The sequence below is a fragment of the Pollachius pollachius genome (genome assembly GCF_949987615.1).
Source record: "Pollachius pollachius genome assembly, chromosome: 2".
Taxonomy (NCBI): Eukaryota; Metazoa; Chordata; class Actinopteri; order Gadiformes; family Gadidae; genus Pollachius; species Pollachius pollachius.
Window position 1 is genome coordinate 30,198,242 of NC_136935.1, and position 16,627 is coordinate 30,214,868.

The 16,627-nt window shown below is 46.7% G+C and overlaps 1 protein-coding gene across 1 annotated transcript in view; it reads left to right on the top strand.

Annotated features, from left to right (window-relative positions):
• Positions 1-16,627, top strand: part of LOC307092166 (receptor-type tyrosine-protein phosphatase delta-like) — a gene marked incomplete at its 5' end in the record, with an annotated part of 70,351 nt that overhangs the window by 10,895 nt on the left and 42,829 nt on the right. The window contains 4 exons of the mRNA XM_079759070.1: positions 3,206-3,351; positions 4,794-4,935; positions 12,374-12,562; positions 15,740-15,757. Of these exons, the coding sequence (XP_079615196.1) occupies positions 3,206-3,351; positions 4,794-4,935; positions 12,374-12,562; positions 15,740-15,757 (495 nt within the window). The remainder of the gene's footprint in view (positions 1-3,205; positions 3,352-4,793; positions 4,936-12,373; positions 12,563-15,739; positions 15,758-16,627) is intronic.

Below are 16,627 nucleotides of genomic sequence, written 5' to 3' on the forward strand. Positions count from 1 at the left end.
ACACTCATTCTCCCTGTGCCTCACTCTCTCCCTCCCACCCTCTATCTCTCTGTAGCTCGCCCTCTCTCCATCCGTCCCTCTCTCGCTCTCTCTCACTCGCTCTCCCTCTCTCTCACTTTCTCTTCCTCTCTCTACCTTACCCTCTCCCTCTCTCCCTCTCCCTCTCTCCCTGCTTGTCTCACTCAGAGTGGAGCACACACACCCACGTGCAGGCACACAATGACATGCACAAACTTTAATATCCATCAACCAAACGGCATGTTTTAGAAAGACGTTGGACGTAGATCCACACACCTTTACACACACACCGTTGTGTTGTACAATATGTGTCCTAGAATCATAACCCTCTGCCGGATGTGCCTCATATAGCCAGTGAGGACAAGCATGCTCGGTTCTTCCACCTAAAGATCCTATGTATTTAAAAGATTCAATTATATAGCAGTTTTGACTTTTATCCATCTGTAAATAGTGTAGCGAACAGCAGTTTGTGGATGAGGGGGATAAGGGTGAGCTTCTGTGCATTCTTTAATGCTGCCATGTTTTGGAGACGGTAGTTTTTGAGGTAGTTTCCCTATTCTATATCACTGAACGCAGGCTTTCACCCTTTTGGAGAAAGTTGGTAAAAAAAAAATTGTGAATGGTTGAAATGGTTAAGTTATTCACTGGCTGGAGACATAAAAAATTAACCTTGGTGCGAGTATGATTTATTTGCCTAAGGGTAAATACCTACTAGAACCTTACACAATACAAGCCAGTGCAGGGCAGCGCAGCCGTTGGAAAGGGAGGGAGGGTATTCACTTGGTTGCAACCTCAACGCTAGTTGCTACTGAATTCTACTCACTGGACCTTTAATAACTTTAAAATCGAATTACTGGACCCCCCCCCCCCACCAAAACACACACATACACGCACAAACATGCACACAAAATTGGAAGTATACTTTCTTTGTTTCTTTGTTGTTTATTTCAAGGATAGCCCTTTGAGATGTACCATCCCATTTTCAAGGGGGTCCTTAATAGGTAGTAGGTTATAAAGGATTGGTCATCTGGTTTTATTGTTTGGTGGTATGTGTCCCCTCTCTATCTCTCTCGCTCTTTAAATATGCTTTATATCACATGACCCCATCAGTGTGCACTCTCTCTCTTTCCATCTCTCCCCCCAGCCTGAGAAAAAAATATGTTAACAGATCTTTGTCACATTTTGCCATTTACTTAAAAATAAAAATACACTTAAACAAATAAATTAAAACAATAATTATATTTGTATATATATATATACATATACAGAGAAGTAAAGATAGATATATTTGAAAAATGCTCCCCTTCCTGCTCCCCTCTCCCTCCTTTCTACTATGTATTATCCCTTTCTATCATATTATCTCCCTCTCTCATTCGCTGTTTTCAATTTCTACATCTCTCATTCGCCTCCCTCTCTATCTGACACTCACATCCATTGTCTGTGGTAGTGCTTCAATCCATCCAATCTTCTCTATCACACCTTTCTCGGTTTGTTCCTCTGAGCGTCCCCATTCATCCAGTACCAGTCAGTTTAAACCTCCAAATCCATTCACTACCTTGCCAGTTTCAACCTCCCCATGAATCCAATACATTACCAGTTTCAACTTCCGTATGTATCCAGTTCTTTACTAATGTACAACACAGAGTAAAACATAATTTATGAATTTAAAATGTAAAAATGGCCTAAATGTGCCTGACACAAATGTAAACAATAGCAGTGGCACTCTGGTCTTTGAGATAAGGAATTGCCTAAAGTACTTATAGGACAATTCACCTATTTATGGTAAAAAAAACTCTCAGAAATTCTGTGCCGACACGACACACATTAATTAAACTAGTCAAAAGTGCTAAATTGCTATTGTTTTCACTCTCAGCGAGAGTGCGCCCAAGCTAAAGGCTACATGCTAAATGCCTGGAGAGACTGTTCCGGTGGTTTGATCAGCCAAGCTGGCAGAGTTCTTTAAACTTCCCCATTCATCCACTGCTTCAGCAGCCTCTCCAAGTCTCTCAGTTTTCCCCTCTTTCACCCTCTCCCTCTCTCTTCTCATGTACACACACACACACACGCACACACACACACACACACACACACACACACACACACACATACACTCTCTCTCTCTCTCTCTCTCTCTCTCTCTCTCTGTCGTCTTCCCCCAGAAGCTTAGTGTTCCTCTGTCTCTCCTTTTTTTATTATTATTTTTTTTATACGGCAAAAAGCAATTTCTGTCCCTTTGTCCGGGCGGAGGGAGGTAAGCCCCTAAGTAGGGATTTTCTGGTTTGGCCGGGATGCCATTAGGAGGGCCTGGCGGTGACGTGGCGTGACTGACGGGCACAATCTTTTGGATGTCATGATGTCACAATCCTGCGGAGGCCGCGGTTATGATATTGTTGGCGTCCCTGGAACGAGGGCTTTAGTGGTCATGTCAGGAGTAAGTCTTCATTAATCCTTTATGGCACAGAAATATTAAGCTCCTTTAGAGGGTGGAGTGACAGGGGAAACATGGCGACACACGCACAACAGCAGCACCCCTCCTGCACACACACACACACACACACACACACACACACACACCCCGGCAAAACAGGTTTCTAGGCATGGCTCTCTGTGAGATGGCTCTCTGTGCATATACTCCTTTAGGCTCAGCCGTTTAGCGCACACAAACACACAAAAGCGTGTACACTACACACACAAACTCACACACACACCCACACACACAGGCACAGGCTTACACACATTTATATGAATATACAAAACCATGGGAAAAGGCTTTCTCATCGGTCTTTATCTCCTTCTCTCTGTCATCCCTCCCCTCTGTTTCCACTCCTTTACATCCCCTATCCTATATGCCACTCTCGCTGCTGAACGGGGATATTCTATTTAATATGACGTTAAACACACAGATGACAGATTACACAGCCAATACAGTATATGAAAGAATGGGCGCTTAAGTGCAATAGATGTTATGGTAATATATGGTCCTACCTATAGGGACATAGATAGATCGACAGACAGACAGACAGACAGACAGACAGACAGACAGACAGCCCTTTGCTATCTGTAGGACTGAATATACCAGCACACATATGTTTTCGAACACCCAGTGTGTATGTACGAGACAGAACAGCCCTCATGTTATGTCATGCATCAACAGTGTCAACAGTAACCAAGCCCCTGTCCCTTACAGCGCCCCCTAGATTCACCCGAACCCCAGAAGACCAGACAGGGGTCCAGGGCGGGGTGTCCTCCTTCGTCTGCCAGGCCTCCGGAGACCCCCAGCCCAAGATCGTGTGGAACAAGAAAGGCAAGAAAGTCAGCAACCAGAGGTTTGAGGTGAGGACCACGGCGTGTTTGTTGCTCGACGACGGACCGGTTGTTGGCAGATTTGTTTTATGTGAAGTTCACCTGGATCACATTCAGCACCTCTCTGGGGGGGGGGCACCTCTCTGGTAGTCAAGGCGGGGCCCTATTGTTGTTAGGCGGCCGCCTTAACCATACAGTGCTGGGGGAAACACTGCTCTACCCCTTCGATGACCTTATTAGCAGACCCAGATGATTGACAGCTGAAACACTAGGGTCCGAGAGCCACTTTCTGAACCCCATCAAATTTCCCAACTCGCATTTCAGAGTTCCCTACGTTGCGCACACAAGCACATACGCATAAAGTGCCAGGAAAAATACTCCGGATTTATCTGGGTGAAAGAGACTCTGTTCTGAGTGCCGTCCAAACCAAACGGACGCAGCTTTGACCTGAGTGCTTGAACGTGTCAGCTGACTCCCCGGCCGGGAGGTCTCGATGTGAGGCGGCCTCATTAGGTCAGTCCAGCCGCCCATAATCTTCATTTAGTCCACTTTCAGACCCCGAGCCCCAGCGCTGTCCACACACTTTAGTCTCGCTAGATTCTTTCCTCCCACATTTAAAGACTAGTTTCCGCCCAGGTTGGTGTAAGTTCACACCAGCCCACTGTAATGAGGCCCTTTGGCACTTCGCTAAATATTTCCTTTTTTTTTATAAATGATTACAATTCTGCTTCCAAGTTATATTTCCCTTGCCCAGCCAGGGAATCTGAGTGGGTATTTACATATTTGGGGAATTTATTGCAGCTGTGAAATAATTCTGTATCCGACCAAAGTTGCTGGGCCGTTTCTGTTGATCTATTGACCTAGACCTGCTTCTGCATTTAAAGCTAAATGTGCATTTAGAAATCAATAATAAAGCTGTACAGAGCTTTAACCGATCTATTAATCAGTTATCAAAGAACGTGGCAGTAAAGATCATTGTAATATTATAATCTGGTTATTTATAATGTTGTTTTTCACATATAATTATATTAAATGTTCATTTGCGGGGCAGAACATTTCTTGGCCTCTTGTCGGACGGCCAGGCTAAGAAGCTCGATGTGTGTACCTGAGACCAGAGGGCTGAACTACGGCCCGCGAGACCACCCCTTCTTTCTCCCGGCCCTTCCTCGGCCCGTTCCCACACCACTCCCTCATCACTGTGGGGGATTCTGAGTGACACGGCCACCATAACACCCCGGATTAGGAGTTACCAAGGCTGAGCACAGAGGAGCGACTCCCGCTGCGCATCAAAGAAATAAATCACCTCTAATCCCCCAAAGAGTCCTAGTGTAGTTCTCACAAAAAGACATAGGGGGGGACGGTGTGGTGTTCTCCCGGGGAACCCGGTGCATGTTGTTGATGGGTTCTCTTTGAGCAACGGGAGGTGAAGGGGCGTCTGGTTGTTTCTGAGTGTGTTGGATCCCTTCTCCCAGGTGATAGACTTTGACGACGGGTCTGGGTCTGTGCTGCGGATCCAGCCCCTGAGGACCCCCAGGGACGAGGCCATCTACGAGTGCCATGCCTCCAACCCGGCCGGGGAGGTCACCGCCTCCACCCGCCTCACCGTCCTCCGAGGTCAGTGTGTGTGTGTGTGTGTGCGTGTGCGTATTTTTGCATTTGTGTGTGTTATTGACTAAGTGAGTGTGTGCATGTGTGTACGTGTGTGTGTGTTATTGACTGAATGAGTGTACGTTTGTTTCTGTGAGTGCGCGTGTGTGTTATTGACTGAGTGTGTATCTCACATAATACAGACACTGAAACAGAAAGGCACACGCAGATGCAGTCATCTTGTGTGTGCGCCATGGAAGCTCAGTGGAGCTATCTCATTTCCTGCAGCGGTGTACTGTAGTCTGCAAAGCAGCTGGCATGTTCATCGCAGCATGTGCTTATACACGGGGAGTGAATTAAATCGATTTTATTCTAGCATAGAATTTTGGTATTTAAGTGATAGCACCATTCTAAATGATATGCTTCATATCTTCCTATATATCTATATTTCACCTGTGCTATTTTGTATTTATTTATCTAACTATATTTCCCCCTGAGAGGGATGTTCCTGTAACCTTAAGGATATCTGACAAAGGGAAGATGAATGGATTCATGCATGGTTATCTGACGAATGTTTAAGATGCCGGTGGTAGCCTCCTGTGCATCAGTGCATACAGTAACATCATCTTCCTTTCAAGTCCATTAATGTGAAAGTTGATGCTGCTGGGGGGGAAGGTAGTGTTCTTTAGATGGTAATTTTAGTGTTAGTGTGAGTCCATTAGTAGAGCATAATGTAGTTATATGCTCGGCAATGACTTGGTGAGTGTAGGTGCTTGGCCATGAATAATCACACAGCCCGCTTTACATGTTCTTTACAGTCTATTGTCACTCTCTAACCCCCCCTCCATCCGCCCCACTTCCCCATTCTCTCTCTCTCTCTTTATCATCCCTTACTCTTTCCTCACTGTCTCTGTCTCTTCCACTCTCTGTCTGTCTCTCCCCATCTCTTATTCTCTCCCTTACTGTCTCTGATCTGTCTATATCTTGCTCTGTCGCTGTCTCTTCCCCTCTCTGTCTGTGTCTAACCCCCTCTCTGTCTGTCTTTTCCCCTTTCTGTCTGTCTTTCCCCATCTCTTATTCTCTCCCTTACAGTCTCTGATCTCTCCCAATGCCTCTCTCTCTCTCTCTCTCTCTCTCTCTCTCTCTCTCTCTTCTCTCTCTCTCTCTCTCTCTCTCTCTCTCTCTCTCTCTCTCTCTCTCTCTCTCTCTTTCTCTTTCTCTCTCTCTCTCCCTTTCTCTTTGTCCCTCTCTCTTTGTCTACCGGCTCTTAGAGCCACTACACAGAACAACATCTAAATTATTCACATCAGACCATTGTGTTTGCCTCTCCAGCACGCTTCTGTATCATCCGCCCACAGAGCTCCGGCTCCGTCACACGGTGGCTGCCTGTATGTCGTTGCTGTGTCTAGTTATGCAGTCCATGTGTGTGCCCCATCATTATTTCTGTGTTGAGTGTTTGTGCGTGTGTCCGATGCGCGCGTGTGTGTCCGCTGCGCGCGTGACACCTTCGGTAAGAAGAGGAGGATCTATCCTTGTCGGAGAACAGGTGCACTTGAGTGGACGCCTATACACACACACCCAAATGAATCCAAACATACACGCACGGAGTGATCCCCCCCTCCGTCTCCCCCCAATCTGAAACAGAGGCTCTCTATGTAGTGATTAGCCTCTGTCTGCTTCTCTGAGGAGCCATTGTTTTGTGGATGAATAAGAGGCCACCTGGGAGCACCTAATGGCCCCTGATAGTCAGTCTGAATGTCACTCACACACGCAGTCACTCCTCGAGTCAACCACGCAGACACACACACACACACACACACGCACACACACACACACACACACACGTGCACCCCCCAACACACACACGCTAACAAAGGTCCGTACACACGTATATTCTCTGACGTACAAGTGCATCTGCACACGCATAAACACAACCACACACACACACACACAACCACACACGCACACAACCACACTGAAACAACCACAAGCCACACACAAGCGAACCTGCATACACACACATACATCCACACACACAGACAAATTGTATCTATACGTGCAGTTGCGAACATGCACACACGCACCCGCACGCAGGCAAACCGGTGGTGCACCTCCATATGCATCTGGAACACACACACACTCGCGCACACACACACACACACACACACACACACACAAAAGCAGACAGATAGTCTTCTCAATTCCCGTCCCCCCTGGCCACGTACAGCTCAGCTTCGAGCCACTTATTACCTGACTGACTGGCTGTCTGACTGGCTGTCTGACTGACTGTCTGACAGGGCGGCTCGCGGGAGGGCCCGGCAAGGGATCCAGTGTTAAGGTCAGCCATCTTAATTACAGGGGATCAGACGCGGGCTAATTGAAAACCTGGCATGGAGTAAATGCCTTTGATTGGCACAGTCTGAAACATTAATGACTGTCGGTGCATTTAAGGATGCATTTATCCTCTCTTAAGATCCAGCGTAGCTCGATACACCACTCAGAGTTACAGAGCACAGAGGGCACGTGCGGCCACACAGGGCTGTGTCTACAGTGGGTGAGGAGGGCGGTGCTGGTGTGTGGTGTCCCTACACTTAGACTCGGACCCATGGCTCCGACTGCGAGGACGGCGTTAAAGGCGTGCTGAAGCGTTTTAAGAAGCCTTCTGAAAGTGTGGATTTCCTCCAAAGGGAAGCTGTTCCAGGGTGTGCAGGTGCAGAAGCACTCAAACAGCTTATGGAGTCGACTTCGGTCCACCTTGTTTCTGTTATTGTAGGGCACGTCGGTTTTGCTTTACCGTCCCGGGCCAATGGCATATATACATACTCTCTCTGAGTCCTGCTGTTTTCCAACAGCAGACTCCATGACAAGACCATGTCGGCCATCTGTGTGTAGCCTTTGGCTCGGCCATAAAGAAGACAGTGTTCCCACACCAGCAGTTCCCATCATTGTGAGGCAAGATCCTTCTTCCTCTCTGAAGCTGTGAAATAACATGTGTCCCTCCTCAATGTGGAAAGCAGCGCCGGCTGAGATTCGGACAGCGTCCAACTCAAACACAGCGCTCCGCCAAAGGTTTCCGAGCTTCCATCATCGAGGGAGGGGGCGGGGAGGGAGGCAGCGGGAGGAGGGAGAGGTTGGGAGGAGAGTAGAGTTACACATCTGCTCTGACCTCAGGGGGTTCATGGCTGTTCAGCAGTTCTGGTGCAGTCCTCTGAAACATACTCACGCACACTCACAGACGCGCGCACACACCCAAATACACATAAACACATATTCATTATATATACACAGACACACAAACAAACACCTTCAGTATATTTACACACACACACACACACACACAAAGAAACACACATACATGCAACCCAAACACTCCACTAGTATACACTGTGCACTGCATGTGCACAGACACACACCTATATTGCATCCACATAAACAATCCTCTCAAACACACAAAAGCATGCACACACACTCATGCGTGCAGTCAAACACACACAATAAACAGGCCCTAGTTGATAAGTTGCAGTGGTGTTGCTTGCACCTGTCTACTTGATGGATGGGTCCCCGCGGGATAACTGTTTGTGTGAGTATGTGTGTGTGTGTGTGTGTGTGTGTGTGTGCGTGTGTGTGTGTGTGTGAGTCTGTGTGCGCATTCGCCCAGTCAATATTCTATTAACAGGGATACTAATGATAATTCATACCATGCCACTTAGTTGTCACATTAGCAACAGTAGAGCATATTTGTGAGTAATCTTTGCTATGCATGTGTGTCTGTGTGTGTTTGTGTGTGTATGTCTGTGTATGTGACTGCATTTATTAATGCACTGTTCCCGGCTGTGTGTTCAACGTGTATAGGTTCATGCCCATATCTCTAGGTTCCCTTGTCCCGGTGTGTGTGATTGTTCTGCTGTGTGCGAGACACGTCGACGCGTCTTCAAAGAGCGGCGGGATCTACCGCTGTTAATTCATGTCTTGTCATGAAGGGAAACAACAGACCATAATGAGTAGAACGAGCACAGGGAAAGGGAGAAAAAAAAGCAAAAGAAGGAACGCAACAGAGCGTGACAGAAGTGCGGGTGCGTGCGTGTGTGTGTGTGTGCGTGCGTGCGCTCGCGCGTGTGTGTGTGTGTGCGTGTGTGTGTATGATACTTAGTCACATTCTCTGTCGTAGCCCTCCACATTGGCTCCTGTGTCCCTCACTAGGTACATGAAATAGAATGCATTATGCCTGCCTACAAGGGGCAGCTTTGAAGTGAGTGTTTGCATAATGAGAGCAGAGAGAATGAGCATGCTGTAGCGGTCCACGTCCCTGCGTCGCTCCGTCTCTGCCTCACACTCTTTCTTTTCTCTCTCTCTGTCTTTCTTTATTTTCCCTTTCTTGCTTTTCATTCCACCCTCTTTCTCCAGCGTTGATTCTGTTATGAATCTCTCTATCATCTCCCTCTTTGGATGCTGCTCGCTAATGGGTCATACACGCATTGGCTTGCTTTAGTCTATTCTAGTCTATTGTGTTATGAGCAAACACATGCACGTGCAAACGCACGCCTGCACACACACACACACACATACACACGGAACACACAGAAAAACACAGACACAAACAGGAAAGGCTCACCATTACTCAAAAACACCTTCTCATCTTGTTCCTTTGGTTTAATATGTCCATGTTTCCATTTGTCGGCGTTGCAATTGATTGAAACCAGAGCGGTTAAAAGGCCACACACACACACACACACACACACATAGAAAGTGTCTCCGGACGTGTCAGGCTGTGGTTCAATGGGCCACTGCCAGAATTAGCAAGTCTCAGGGCTAGGATTTACTGTTAATGATGCTCCCTGGGGTCACAGAGGATTCTGGATTCTGGGTAACGTTTTTAGAAAAAGGAGAAACAATAGGGATATTATACCCCCTCCACCATTACACATACGTCATACTATACACAGACCCACATTCAAACACCCCACACACCCTACTAGTCTATATGCAACATCTCCTATTCAACATATTAAGTCAAACTCTGAGGCCTTTTTTGCCACTTCAAAGCACCGAAGTGAAGACAGTTTGTTTTTTATTTGTGCCGTTTGTTCGTTGGCGGTTGAGAGATGGGTAATTGTTGAGTATGATTGAGATGGATGCCTCCCGCACCACCTCCGGGGGGAATTAGTTACAAGGGCCCTGCTTCTTAACCCAGCCCTCCCCTATTAGACTGAAGCTGCCCCATCCAATTATCAGGATCACACCACTCCCTCCCAGCTGATGTTAATTGGCTCTGCTTTCTGTGGGTTCACTTTTTGACTCGCCTTCCCCGAAAGGCCGTCTCTTCCCCTGACTGAATCAACTTGATGTGTGTAATCCGTTTGATTTGGGCGGAGGAGGGGAGGCTATGTACATTAGGCGCACGCTGCTCCATCTCCCTGATGATGATATTGGACAGTTTCTGGTCTTTCAATCCAAATATGTTGTGGGTCTTGTCATGTCCCTTTCTGGTGGAAAATAAATGGTAAACAAACTGCTTAGTCCTGCCGCACTTATCTCTATTCTGTCTTGACTTAAACATCCGGCTAAATGTGTGACTTGTGTCAAAAAAATGCATTCATTTGGGTCCAATTTCGTAGCTAAACGGCATAGCTCACGCTGCAGGCAGTAGCTAGTGCATGACATTTCAAAAAAGTCCTGCAAGACTTCCTCATTATACCCTTTACCAGGAATGTGGTCCCTTCATATGAACATGGCTTTGTGACTTCTGTGTGTGTGTGTTTGTCTCATTAGGACCAGTGTGTGTGTGTGTGTGTGTGTGTGTGTGTGTGTGTGTGCGTGTGTGTGTGTGTGTTCTTGTGTGTGGTCGTAACCATTTTGTATGTGGTAAGGTTGTAACCAGTGTGTGTGTGTGTGTGTCTGTGTGTCTTTGTGTGTGTGTGGTTGTAACCGGTATGTGTGTGCGTGTGTGTGTGTGTGTGTATACGTCGTTGTAACCAGTGTGTGTGCTTGTGTTTGTGAGTGTGTGTATTTTTGGTTGTAACCAGTGTGTGTATGTGTGTAGAGCTGCACGATTATGGCAAAAATGATTATCCCGATTATTTTGATCAATATTGATATCACGATTATTTACCACAATTATTATTTATCATTTGATTGACAAATATTTGTATTGAACGGTCAGGTCAACATAACACTGCTTTATCATCCATGATCCATTCTGCTACATTCCTGCTAATGTAAAAATCTGTGCATAAATAACCCCAGCTTAAATCAACAGGGCACAGATTTGACAATGTTTAAATTTTAAAAGATTTGTTAAACTTGTAAATAAGTCGTTTATTTATGTGACCTTGAAGCTAAATAAAAATGATTTCACTTTATTCATTGTAATAAATCTCTTGATTTTGACCTAAATAAAATTGTGCCCAAAATAAAGGTTTGCTAAAATAAATATGCCATTACAGAAGGCAACAGAATCAGAACAATTCAAAGCAGGACTATGCTTCACATTACTGACGGTGTTTATTGGAAACATATCTTTGGCCAAATGGAATGTGATTGTATTGGTGATCTTGGCGTGTCTTTTTTTTGTGACCTGGATGGATACGCTGTCGCGCTTTACAGGCTCGCTTTTATGGACGTCTGAGTTGACGTGGGACTTCTAACTCGCGTTAGAGGCCGATGCAACACTTTTAGCCTTCATGCATTCGTCATACTCTGCTTTGTGGTGTGTTTTCAGGTGGCTGAATAAATTAGTTGTGTTGCCTTGCGGTGCTGACACAACTCTACGGCACTCTTTGCATATTGTTTGTTGCTGGTTAATATCGCTTGCTCTAAATCCGAAATATTTCCAGATAACGGACGATGATCCGCGACGAGGGACGAGCTCTTCGACTGCTGCTGTTTCAGACATTTTAATATTGTTCCTTTAATTTCAAAGTATGGGCCAAGCCTTGTCCAGACTGCCTCCAGTAGACTCGATTTCAGGCTTTGCGCCGCGATGCAGTTTGTGCTGGACTCACGCAGACAGCATGTGTAAAGGAGCACTTTTGCGGAGCATGCATTATTTTATATTTTGGATTAGATGTTTTTTAAATATCGCGAGATCACGTACATTTTATCGTAGGAAGCCAATATCGTCATCGTGATAAAAATGTAATTAATTGTGCAGCCCTGTTTGTGTGTGGTTGTAAACAGTGCGTGTGTGTATGGTTGTTGTTGTCGTCAGTGTATGTGTGAGGGTAACAAATGTGTGTGTGCGTGTGTGTGTGTTTGTGTGTTGTTTTAACCAGTTTGTGTGTGTCGTTTGTGTAACCTGTGTGTGTGTGCGGTGGTAACCTGTGTGTGTGGTTGTAATGTGTGTGTGTGGTTGTAACCTGTGTGTGTTTCTGTGTGTGTGGTGGTAACCTGTGTGTGGTTGTAACCTGTGTGTGTGGTTTAACCTGTGTGTGTGGTGGTAACCTTTGTCTTTGCATCCCCCCCCCAGAGGACCAGCTGCCCTCGGGGTTCCCCATCATAGACATGGGCCCCCAGCTGAAGGTGGTGGAGCGCAGCCGCACCGCCACCATGCTCTGCGCCGCCAGCGGGAACCCCGACCCCGAGATCACCTGGTTCAAGGACTTCCTGCCCGTCAACACGTCCAACAACAACGGGCGAATCAAACAGCTCCGCTCAGGTAAACCACCACGGCTCCGTCTGTCTGTTTCCTTCTACGCTGAACTCTAACCCCGCGCTACCAAAACCTGCTCAGTCCTTCTTTCTCTCTTTATTTCCTTCTTTCTCTCCTTGTTTCCTTATTCCTTCTTTCTTTCTTTCCTTACTCCCTTCTTCCCTTCCTTCCTTGTCCTTGCCTTAAATGCCTCCCTGGATATCCTCCTTTCTTCTACCTGCCAGTCAGGTCTCCTGTGCCGCCGTGATTGGCTGTTTCCCCCAGCTGCTCCCGCCCACCCCACACTCACACCTCTTATCTCCTCTGAACCGGTGCGATTCGGTCCTGACGCGACCTCCTCGCAGGCTCTTCAGGGGCCTCCGTCCTTCACCTGAGCCCTTCCGATGTCTCTATCTGTTTATTTCTCCTCCTCCAACTCCCTGAGGTCTTCCTACGAGCAGCTCACCATCATTAAAGTTCGGCCTTACTTCCACCTCCTGAAAACCTCATAAAGGTTGCGTGCGCCTAAGCCAGTAAGCTACCTGTGATCAATACAGATATGAAAAGCAGATGATATGGGGATGCATTATTAACGGGGTGGATGGCGGTGATGGTGAACTGTGGTGTCGGAGTGACCTCTCCAAACGTAGCTCACTGCTGCGGCTCGCGTGGAGGCTTCTCCGTTCACGCGCCATTGCAGAGGAATTTCAGAAGGAGTTTTCCCGGCTGACTTCGACAGCCATAGTAGTGTGTGAGGCTACACCGCGATAACCCCCCGGACCCCCAGCTTCCCTCTGCCTCCTCCAACACCCCCCTCCCCTCCCCCGGCCCCTGGGGGCCCCCTCTCCGCGCCACTGACCCCCTGCTTTTTTGTTCTTTGGACCCCCGACTCTGGCTTCTTTATGACTGGATTGTGCCCCGCGCTGCTTCCCCCTGTTCATACTGCTGGCTCAACATCCCCTGACCCCTTTATTTGAACTTGATTTTACCATTGTCAACGTAACGATGAACCACTCGAATAACTTTAAATATCAGGACAACATTTTAACAGTTAAACAGTAAATCATCCATTTTTTTTTTCTTCTTTTAAATTGAATAATACCGTTAACATTGATCGTGTGTGGTGTCCAACATGAGTCTGGCATAAGAAGGCCAGGCTACTGGATGCAGTCGATCCCGGTGCGGGAGAAGCCGTTTTGTTCGCGGCGTTTCTACTGAGTCAAGGTCTCTATGTGATCAATGGTCCAATTGTAACGCCCTGTCTGTGCTGTGTCTTTTCTCTCTGTATCTGTTTTTTTTTACCACAGAGTCCTTTGGTAAGTGCTTCTGTTCTGAGGCCCACATCCTCACTCTTACTATCACTCTGTGTACACACGCACACACACACACACACACACACACACACACGTGTGCCACACACACACACACACACTAACGTTGCTACTGTTGCCACTGCTGTCACCCACTCACCCTTTACAATAACCACAGTGTAATTAAAATGCATGGCATGCATTTTACTAATGGTCACACTGTGCACAACACACACACACACACACACACACACACAGACACATGCATAAATGTGCTATAGGATGCTGGAAAGTTTGAAACATGCACCGTTTATTGTTATAATTACTCACACACGTAATACAAATAGCCTGGGGTACTGTTATGTCTTGATTAGGCACACACACACACACACAGACACTGCTTTCACCCGGGTTTGGGTCACCTTAGACGTAGCTGGCACCACCCCCACCTCACCTGTCCACCTACACCTCACTTGCAGGCCCCAAAACAACACTGGATCCTCACTCTCATCTCCTACTCCTTCAGTCCCTTAACTTATTCAATCACTCACTTAATCGCTCTTTCCTTCACTCACTCACTCACCCGCTCACTCACTGTCTCCCTCCCCTCTGCTGTATAGAGTTACCAGTCAATACGCCATCAGCTCCAGAAGGCTCTCCTCGCCCTGCAGTCCCTGTTTAGAAAATCAATGGCCGCTGTATTTCAGCTTGTTAGTGGGCCACACGGAGCCGTTAGACTACCTCTGGGCAGTGCACACACACACATGGGTCCATCTCGCTGTGGACCCGAATAGCGCCACTATGGACATGAGAATGCAACCTTCTTTCTAATGGCTGCCTTCCAGCTCTCTTTTTAAAGAAGAGCTGGAAGGCAGAACATCTCTTTAAAAAGGGATGTACAAAAAGAGATGTAAAGCAAGAGAGCACAGTTTAGATTAGGGTGCATTTTGGAGTGCATTAATAGACCAAATGCAAATATATGTTTTTTACCAATAACATATTATCATCCTTATCATTAATAAGAATTATATTTAGGTGACATGCAGTAGTTAAAGTGACTATATGGCCAGATAGGTCTTGTACATCACAACAACACTTAATTAATGGAATGTTAGTAGTAACGTTTTTTTGGGGGTAATTCATTACTTAATTAATCGTGCAATTATCTGTGCCAGTTTCTCATTCAGAACATTCTAGGACAAAGTTTGAATTATCCTAGGTTACGATATATTTATGTGGCTTAGGGGTTATACAAAACTGTCACCCTCTTAAGTCCTCTCAATATGGCAGAGTATTGCCCAAAAATATCCCATGATGCATTCTGATGTATGAGCCCTATTGACCAGAGGCCGGCCGTGTGGGAGGATCAGGCCTGAAGGTTAGCACACAGCCAGGCCAGGAACCTGGAGGAGGGCAGAGGGCTCCAGGAGCCTGGAGCAAAGCGCCCCCCACCCCCCCCTCAGATGCAGTCAATGAAGGCCAATCAATAAGCCATCTCCTTATAGCTCTTCCCTTCCTCCTCCACCGCCGGACTCTCGGACTGACGGACTATCTCTCTCTCTATCCCTCTCTCTATCCCTCTCTCTCTCTCTTGCTCTCTGGTTAGTTCAAGCTCTCTCCTCTTTTTCTGTGAGCACCTCTCTCTTCCTCCACTAATGACCTGTATATATTTTCCTTTCTCCTCTCCTCTACAACAATCATCTGTATCTAATATTTAGAGAGTATTTTTCTTTCTCTAATTTGATCCCCTGTCCCTTTAAAAAAAAGCAAAAAAAAACACCCCCTCCTCCTCCTCCTCCTCCCCCTCTTCTCCCCCATGCCCCGTGTCTTTCTGCGGTACTAACATGTTCTTCTTCTCTTCCTCTCTAATCTCGTGCATTCATTGCCCACTCAGGTGGCACGCCCATACGAGGTAAGACGGCCCGGAGGACACACCACGACACACACGCCCCTCTCCGCCTCACACACAACCCTCTGGGCGCCCGGCACTTCTCACTGGGCTGGGGCGGGCTGTAGGCTGGGGGGGAGCCTAGGCAACTTTATTACCGGCACAACTTTAGTTAAATTTACATCTCCAATACCATAGCCCAGTGAGCCCATTGTTGACTCTATGTTTTAGCGAATAGAACGTCAAGTCAAATATATTGTATAAAAACTGAATCATTTTAATGGAATAGACTATTTTGAGAAAACCTTTTAAAACCATTAGTCTGTAAAGGTGTAGGACTATTTCAGGGATGAAGGGTTCAGAATGAGCCAGATTTGGCGGATGACCCATGTGAGAAGTGCGTAGCAGTGTGGGTCCAGAGGAGGGCGTGGAATGGAGCGGACCAGTAATCATACAGTAACTTCTCATCATTCTGTACCATGATCTCCTCAGCCTTTCATCTCAGATGTAATACCACCCCCCCCCCCCAAATTCATCCTCTCATCTCTGCCTTAAAAGAGATGAGCGTTAATTCCGTTCAAATTCATCCTCTCATCTTGACCTCCTCTCCTCTGACCCTGTCACACGAGGATGATCATGATGTGATTTCCCCGTGCCTTCCGTTCACCCTCTCATCCTGAGGTCCACCACCATCTGATCTTCATCCGCTTTGTGTTCCGTCTTTGGCATGGTTTGGGTTCTGTTGATGTGATTTGGTTTGTTGCTTTGTTTGTTCTTCTCGTTCGTTATTTTGGAACATCTCGTCTTAGATTAGTGTGATCCTCTCCCTCCTCTCTCCCATTTGTGTAATACGATTTTATAAATGAAATCTTCTTGGGCGTGAGTCTCATTTTT